The sequence below is a fragment of the Leuresthes tenuis genome, unplaced genomic scaffold, assembly GCF_036924035.1.
Source record: "Leuresthes tenuis unplaced genomic scaffold, fLeuTen1.0.hap1 SCAF_9, whole genome shotgun sequence".
NCBI lineage: Eukaryota > Metazoa > Chordata > Actinopteri > Atheriniformes > Atherinopsidae > Leuresthes > Leuresthes tenuis.
The window spans coordinates 30123216-30132306 of NW_027325363.1; the positions used below are offsets into that span (position 1 = coordinate 30123216).

The following is a 9091-nucleotide window of genomic DNA, read 5'->3' on the forward strand; positions in this document are numbered from 1 at the left end:
TGCCTGCTGTGGCCAGAAACACCACAATGAGCGTGGTGAGACCGAAGCAAAGCTTGGAAACTAAACCCACCAAACAGCCTGCAGCTGAAAATCATTACAAAGCTGTGTGAAGTTCGACAGTAATCATAGCATCCATCACTGATCGCCATCAATGATCAATGCTTGATTCATGTTTCCTGAGTTGTGCTCCATGCAGTGCTAAAACTTCTACCTTATGTGATTCACCAATTCAATAAACAAACTTGTATGAACGCTTCAGGTTGTCAGAGAACGGTGGAGGAGGTAGGACCCAGATGCAGTTCTTCAAAAATCAAAAGGTTTATTTCCAATAAACACAAAACAGGGAGCAAGGAAAAAACAGAGGGCGCAGCAGAGCCGGATTCAAAAATACTTAACGTTAACAAAAACAGGACTATGGATAAATAACATGACTTAACTGACGACCGTGGCATGAAGGGTAGTGAGGATTCTGCAATGAACATGAACCAACTGGGAGACTCAATACTGAGGAGGGTGATTAGTGAGTGAGTGCAGCTGATGACAATGAAACAGGTGACATGAGTGAGACTAAGTGACAGGGGGAAAAACATGACCAAAAACCTGAAAAAATACCTGAAACAAGATTATCAAAACATAAAACTGTGACACGGGTCAGATTTAGCTGGAGTTGTGGTTCACCCATCCATTCATTCAACTTCAGCACATGTTCAGTCTTGTCAGTCTCCTTTGGTTTTATTCTAGTTTTGTTACTTACTGTTAGTAATTCATGACGGGGTCATTACTGTTATACATCCAAAGTTAAGTGGCACACACATGGTACATGTTTGCTAATTTGTTTTTCTTCGCATGTTCTGTTATTGTCCAGCTTGTCCCAGCTCAGAGCCAAAGTAAATCCCTCCAGAGCTGGGTCAAGAACAACCATATGCATATAATTTCTTTTTCAGTCTGTATTTGTAGCTGCAAATACGATACAAACTGTCCAACACCTCACAGCTGTCCAACTTGTGACTTTTCAACTAAAGTTCCAGGGTGTAGCATGTGAGGGAATCTGCTGGCAGTAATGCAGTATTGATCATAGATATGATCCCATAGTTAAGAATCATGTAAAAATGTTATTACCTTTCAACAGGCCTAATGTAGTCTCTCAGGGGGAGCGTGCCTTGGTGCACCACCATGTTTCTACGGTAGCCCGGGACAGACAACTTAACCTAAGCACTGGCATTAGATAGGGTTGTTTATATTTTTAACAGCCATCTTAGTTTCTCCTCCGTGGGCAGGGTGAGTTAAAGAGGACTCTGTTGACTGCAGTCTACAACTTTGTCAAAAGATGTCACTAAAACCTACACACAGCTCCTTTAGGTAGAGAACTTATATGTTACCTCTGCTGGTTTTTCTTTTTTATTCGTTTGCTATATGTTTTTTCTTTCATTCTGTCCCCCCTGTTCCACCTTGTGACTACAGGAGATCATGGACCGTATCTATAAGAATGTGATGACTAAGGTCGAGGAGATGAATTATGTCCAGCGAACAGTCTTCATCCTGGCATACAAATATAAACTGGAGCAGCTTGCCAAAGGCTACAGCACACCACTGTGTGACAGGTATGCAGTCGAGTTGTTAGTTTTGAGGAGTTTTTAAAAGTTAACCTAATCAGCAGAAATTGAGAAGCGTATACCAGTCCTTTCTCTTGAATTCTTCCTCTTCTGTTGAACCAGGTTGGTGTTCAGGCAAGTTCGTTCTCTGCTTGGAGGTCGGACACGTTTTGTGTTCTCAGGCGGAGCACCACTTTCTGCAGCCACACAGCGCTTCATGAATGTGTGTATGTGCTGCCCGGTGGTTCAGGGATATGGCCTGACAGAGACCTCCGGGGCTGGAACAATTTGCGAACGTAAGAAGGAATCACTGTTTTAAAGCAGGACACAGTTAGCATAGCAGCGGTTCATCTAGAACTAGCCAAAAAAATCATGACAAAAATATGTTTAATTCATCTTCACTCATATTGAAAGCATTTATAAAGCGTTTCTCTTAAGCTAAATTAATTTGCTGTTAGATGTGTTACAGAAAGATAAGTACCATTCTTTATGAGGCATTTCCTAATTTCATTTTCCTATTTGTGAAAGTATAAATGATGTATTTGTATCTGTTCTTCGCGATCTGATGAAATCTTTGCCTGTACTGTGCTATGCAGACACGTAATACGCTTCAGCACACCGTCAGTTTTAGCTGAAGTGGCCAATCGAGTCAGAACTAAACAATTTGCAATTACTATGTAAACAGCTGCAGATTAATTAGATCTCATGCAAGGACCTTTAATTCCCCTAGCTTACCATTTGGTACCATCATCCTGACCTTTTTATCATTCGTTCAATACTTTTATTTACAACCTAACAGGTCCAGAACTGCACTCAGTTTATTAGCTCCAACAAGATGAAAAGAATCTTTTCCCATACAGAGGTTTTTTAGTTTTTTTTACAGATATGCTGACTGAACAGTGGGATCATACTTTGGACTTGTTTCAGGCACAAATCTTTCTGATCTTTATGCAATTGAGGCTAAACTAAACAGTATGAGTATCTCTAAATAACAATTATTCAGTTAAATTTAACATAGCTCTTTATTGAAGAGCTCTTTTTAGACCAAAAGAGTCGAACTTTAATTGCTGAGACTAATGACTCAAAGTCAATGAGCAGAATAGATAAAACCCTTTGCCTTCTAATAAGGACTTCATGTCAGTGCATTTGGTATGTGACAAATCTGCTGTCAGGGCTTGAAACTTTTGGTCTTGTTTATGTGTAAGAGCTCAAAAAGTGAGGATTCATTAGTTGCAATTGTCGCATGTTATTGAGCAATTGCGGAAAGTCACCAAAATGATGAAATTCCGACAACCTGGAAGTGGTAATAAAGAGCAGGAGGAGAGAGAGGGAGGGGCTATGTTACAACCAGGATGGGGGAATGGATGAGAAAAAAACAGCAAATACTGTGTGGGGGTCACATTAAACAAATAAGTCAATCCATTCTCTAGTTTGGAAAAACCAACATTAGCAACAAGCCATTGTAGACTGAGTAACCCATTTTCAGCCTGTTGTGAAACTTCCAAAGTGAACATTTGTGCTGCTACTGTTCAAACAGACATTTTGTGCAGCTTTTTCTAAACTTGAAAATATTCATTTTATAATGAGCATAGAGGAGTACACAGCTAACCATCTGGCTTTTGTCTGGCAGTAGAAATGCTGTCAGCCTTTCCCAGACACGCTGAACCAACAGAGCAGTTCACAGCCTGTTACATCCACTGTGGTCATTTGAGGCAGGAAAACTCTGTTGTGAGAGTTCTTTTGGGATTAGGTTTCCATGGCGAGGGAGCAAGTGAGGTCGTGTTGCTATGGCAATAAACGTTGATGCTGGTGGACTTCCTGGTCATGTTTGTGTGGGTGTCTTCTGTTCCAGAGTGGGATTACAGCACTGGGAGAGTGGGAGGACCGCTGGCTTGCTGTGAGATCAAACTCAAACCCTGGGTGGAGGGTGAGGTGCTACATCCATACACACGCATGTCATGATAATATCATACAGATTCACCGGGACACACATCAGAGTTCGACTTCCTATTTGGTTGTCCTCTCATCCAAACACACACGTGGTCACCAGTCCATTCAGCACTCTTTTCCACATTTCCCTGCAGGAGAGATCACTGTTACGCTCCATAACCTTGTAAGGAAAACATACCACTTTTCTCTCAACATGTGTATAACTTCCATCTGTGTACATAAGACATCATAACTCATTTTTATTGAGCTCTGTTAAATCTTGATACTTGTCAAGTTGAGTTTATAGCTCGCCTGGTATGTAGGGCAGAAGTAGAACAAGATTTTTATAACTGCCAGGAGAATTGTTTTATAGCAGTTTTTTATCACTCAAACTGACTATCAGCACTTTTTTTAAGGTGGTTACCAGAGCACTGACAAGCCGCATCCCAGAGGAGAGATTATCATTGGTGGACCCAGCATAACCATGGGATACTACAAGAGTGAGGCAAAAAAACAAGAAGACTTCTTTGTGGATGAGAACGGCCAGCGGTGGTTCTGTACGGGAGACATTGGAGAGTTTCATGAAGATGGGTGCCTCAAAGTAATTGGTGAGAAGTCACGGGAAAACGGATGTGTGGATCAAGCGTGTAGATCAGAGAAGATCCCATACACACAGTTTGTTAGATAAAGATTACCATATGAAGAAGTTGTTTGTTTATCTTCTTTTCAATGCAGCTGTATCAGAAGGAGAAATTATCGGCGTTGTGGCTCACATTCTTAGGATTTCCTCCAGAAAACCTTCCATTTATCAGGCTGGCAGGAAAGCTTTTAACAAATCAGATTTTTCTTCAATTCCCAGAATTACTCCACAGTGCTGCTTTACTGTTATCTAGATGGCACTGGTCAGATACATTCAGTTCTGTGGAACACCCCCGCACACTTCCTCCCTTCCTTCTGAGATGTGTACAAACATATTCACATGGAAACAATGCTCATACACATTTTGCAACAACCAGCTGTCTCTGGTCTGTTTCCAGATCGTAAGAAAGACTTGGTGAAGCTGCAGGCGGGAGAGTATATTTCCCCAGGAAAGGTGGAGGCCGTGTTGAAGAACTGTCCCCTGATTGACAACATCTGTATCTATGCCAACAGGTGTGTGATGCACAAATATAAAGTTTTATTTAAGAAGACATGATGTATTAAACTAGTGTAATCAGCTTCCTGTGTCAACTTGTCCTCCCTTTGAACCTAGTCTTTATAGCTCTGATTTCTGCTTTGCACTGCCATGCAAATAGGAATTTGGACACAAATTAGATCCAGTAAACCAGGAAAGCACATTATTACCACATGACAGAGCATACACTAAATACACTGAGAGCTCAGAGCACCACACACCAAATTGCTTTTGGTACTGATCCATATTTTATTCCCAGTTCTGTCCCATATTGTGTGTTGAACTGGTCCAGGTTGTTAAAACGTGCACTGCAGATATGTTTGCTGAAGTAATGAAACAACCAGCTGGCAGGTGGTAGACAAGCCAAAATCGCATCTAAACCCTGTGGATCTCCATTATTTACTCTGGTGTAAGAGGAAGAGTTTTCATTTATGTGAACAAACTGCAATCTATCAGATGAATATGATTTAAAGAAGCCTAATCCGTTCATATCCATCTGATAGATTTGTTCACATAAATGAAAAGTCTTCCTCTTTAATCTACGTTGAAGCCTTTGTAACAGAATGCTGTGATCAATCATATCAAATGCAACACTGTAATTCCAACAGGACAAGCACAGACACAAGTCCGCTATCAGAGGCCAAGAGGAGATCATTAGTAACTTTCACCAGTGCTTTTTATGTGCTATGACGTGCTCTGAATCCTGACGGAAACTCTCAAAACAGATTAGTTTTCTGTAAATGATCACAAAGTTTAGCTACAACAAATAATTTTAGATATAAAAGGAAGACTGGATATAGGTAAATGATTAGCTAACACTCCTGGATCAAGACTTGTTCTTTTTTATATATATAAATTCCTTCTCAGATGCTGTAGTCTAGTAATGTGAACTCAAAGGTTATCAAAATATGGTCAAGTAAGACAAATTTATGAAGAAATCCTGTGAATTGTTCTGTCTCAATGCCATAAGTCAGCACAAGGTCAATGGTATGATTAAGACAGTGAGTAGGTCTGTGTACTTTAATAAAATCCCATATAATCTCATATAGAATTAAAGTTAATATTTAGGCTGTCATTTTCAACATCTACATAAATATTTAAGTCTCCCACTACAATGACTTTATCTGTACTCAGCACTAACTAAGATAAAAAATCTGAGAATTCAGACAGAAACTCGGAATAAGGTTCAGGTGAACGATAAACAACAACAAGTAGAAGAGGTTTCTCTGATTTCCACTTTGGGTGGGAAAGACTGAGAATCAGAGATTCAAAAGAGGTAAAACTAGTCTTGGGTCTAGGACTGATTAGTTGCCCTGATCTGAAGATAGCTGCCACTCCTCCTCCTCTACCTGTGGTTCTAGGAATATGAACATTTAAATAGTCAGAGGGAGTTCATTCATTAATGCTGACATGATCCTCCTGCTACAGCCACGTTTCTGTAAGAGAAAATAATCAATATGATCACAAATCAAGTCAGTCACTAACAGAGACTTCGAAAGGAGAGATCTAATATTCAGCAAACCACATTCAATACTTTCTTGTTTTTGTTCAGTTAGATTTTTTGTCTCAATTTTAAAGGTTTTAAGGATTTGTTCCTCTTGTGTTTGTTGATGATTCAATTTGGGTGATCAGGGAGCAGACACAGTCATTATGGGGTTTTTGGGGAAGTAGCAACAGGTTGGAAGCTACAGTGAAGTGTGTAAGACTACATAATGTAGACCTTTCATCAAATGAAAACATTTGGAGCATTATGAAACACAAAAAACAACAAAGAAGAGCCAGGACTGCTGAGCAGCTAGAATCCTATACCAGACAAGAATGGAACAACATTCCTCCCCAAAAGTCCAGCAGCTGGTCTCCTCAGTTCCCAGGTGTTTACAGTCTGCCGTTAAAAGAAGACGGGACGCTACACAGTGGGAAACGTGGACCTGTCCCGACTTTTTTGAAAAGTGTTACTGCCATCAAATTCCAGATTAGTTGTAAAATGTTTTACTTTCAACATTTGAAATGTTTTCTTTGTTCTAATGTGAGTAAAATAACATGTCACTGCACTCTGTTTTTCTTTACATTTTACACAGTGTGCCAACTTTTGGGGGGAATTGGGGTTGTATTTTTCACTTTTTATGACTTGCTAAAGTTTGCTTTATTTTCAAGTATTCTTTTGTTTCCTGTCTGTACAAAGCCTAAAGTAAGCTGACAGCTGACACCATAGTGTAAGCTTTGAATCACAATGTTTACAACTGACTGTTTACTCAGTTCTGTGGTGTAGTGCAATATACTGTTTTCATGAGATTTGGAGGTTTCAGTCTGTACACACTCACATCAGGCCTGTGTTGTTTCCATCTCCTTATAAGGTTAGAAATTCTACCCGGTCAAGAATTGATGGTTCCCTTACTCTGTTCCACATGCGTGCACATTTGAGCTCCATCACCTTATTCGGCCCAGTGTTCAGTTGATGTGAACAGCTTTGCCTTGATAGCAGTACACTGTTTTTCTTCCTTTTTGACACCCTGCCTCTTCTCCCATTCTGCAGTGATGAGAACTACGTGATTAGCTTTGTGGTACCCAATCAGAAGCAGCTGGTGGCTTTGGCTGGCCAGTATAGTATCCGAGGGTCATGGGAGGAGCTGTGCAACAGCGAGGCCATGGAGGAGCTGGTTCTTAAGGTCATAACTGAGGCCGCATTGACAGGTGAGAAAAGGTCAAACAGGGGTTAGAGCTGCAGATATGGGTTAGTACAACTCATTTGGTATGAGTAGATAAGTTAACTTCTTCTCTCCTTCTGTTGCAGCCCAGCTAGAGCGCTTTGAGATCCCTCGTAAGATCTGCTTGAGTCCAGACCCATGGACTCCTGAGACAGGATTAGTGACTGCCGCCTTCAAGCTCAAACGCAAGGAGCTGAAAACACATTATAAGGATGACATAGAGAGAATGTATGGTGGAAAATAACAAGCAAGACCAGCACAGCATTGTTTATTCAGACCAACACCGGATTGTGCAACACTCCCTATGTCCCCTCACACTACCCAACCACCAGCCCTCTTGCCCCTCAATAGTAGAGCCATGGTGAACTAAAACTTAATGTTCCTAAGATCTCAAACAAAGGATTAACAAGTTTCACCATGGACGCAGCTTTTACTTGAATTTCTTATGAAAGTTACTGAATAAGTCCCTATAAGAAAAGATGTCATTTCCACTCCTGCCTGTTTCCATCCAGGTGTGTGACCTCATTGCGGAGGTCTTTATTTTTCCAGATGTGAGTTATGAAACGGAGCAGGTCTTAGCTGATGTCGAACTCTAAGTGCCACAGCAGAATCTTAGGTCAGTGTGTCTCCTCATTTCTTTGTGTTTACCTACAAGACACCAGATTCAGACTCGGTAGGTCTTGGAATCAGCTCTTTTTGATTCTCTTAACTTTATCTTAAAGATCTTAGTTATCTTCCAGTCCCCCCTTTGCTTCCCTGCAGGTCAGGAGAGGATTAACTTTTTGTTATTATTTTTCTTTTTGTCTTAAAATTGTTATGAGTTCTGTTATTGGTTTATTTTGTCTCCCACCCACTGTCAGACTGTGACTCCAGCGCTCATGGGACATCTCACATCAACACGTCCTGATACCAAAAGCACAAAGTCATTTTAGGGCAAATGAGAGAAGGTTGGTTAAATATTAAGCTCTTCTTTAGTCAGATTAATTATTTTTTTTCGTTTAGGCTGATATAAGAAAATGAGACAATAGCAACCACTGGGTTCTTTTAAAATGAGAAGAAACAACACTGCACATTTGTTTAGTCTACTGAATTCTCCTGCTGTGTCAGAGTATATTTTGTAAGTTTACAGAACACAGATGGAATTACTGTGTAATCATTGTTGTATCTGATAAATCAAAGTGCAATATCCATCTGATAGATCATTTCTGCCCAAGTAAGGCAGCAAAATAGAGAAAAGTCTAAATTAAACTCTCAGCTTGTGTGGGTGAACTGGTTGGAGGGTGAGGATGCTTGCATAAGTGTGATATGTGTGTGTGCGTGTGAGTGTGTGTGTGTATGTTGCATTTATTGTGGTTAAAGCTTGGCCACATATTTATGTCATCTTTGTGACACTGTGTGTGACTCAGCACGTCTTGCCAGGGCACAGACACGACCCCACAGAGTGACACCTGCTGCCTTCTTTATGATTCTGAAACATGCCTTTGTTAATTTCTGAATGATTCATAATTTAGATAATTAATTGTCCATGTATGTATGGGGAGCTGTGATAAGCAGAGAAAGTTAATGTATAGACTTATATTAACTCCCTTCTGTTTTGGACAGTCTGTCTCTTAACATCAAACTATTTATTTGTAATTTAATTTTCATTTAGAAAAAAAAAGTCCAATGAAGTGAATAAAGATTGTGTTCTA

The 9091-nt window shown here is 40.2% G+C and overlaps 1 protein-coding gene across 1 annotated transcript in view; it reads left to right on the forward strand.

The window, feature by feature from the left end:
* Nucleotides 1–9091, forward strand: part of acsl3a (acyl-CoA synthetase long chain family member 3a) — a 37725-nt gene extending 28634 nt beyond the window's left edge. The window contains exons 9-15 of the mRNA XM_072393000.1: nt 1462–1601; nt 1716–1888; nt 3445–3519; nt 3938–4129; nt 4559–4673; nt 7229–7386; nt 7487–9091. Coding sequence (XP_072249101.1) covers nt 1462–1601; nt 1716–1888; nt 3445–3519; nt 3938–4129; nt 4559–4673; nt 7229–7386; nt 7487–7644 — 1011 coding nt within the window. The 3' untranslated portion in view covers nt 7645–9091. The remainder of the gene's footprint in view (nt 1–1461; nt 1602–1715; nt 1889–3444; nt 3520–3937; nt 4130–4558; nt 4674–7228; nt 7387–7486) is intronic.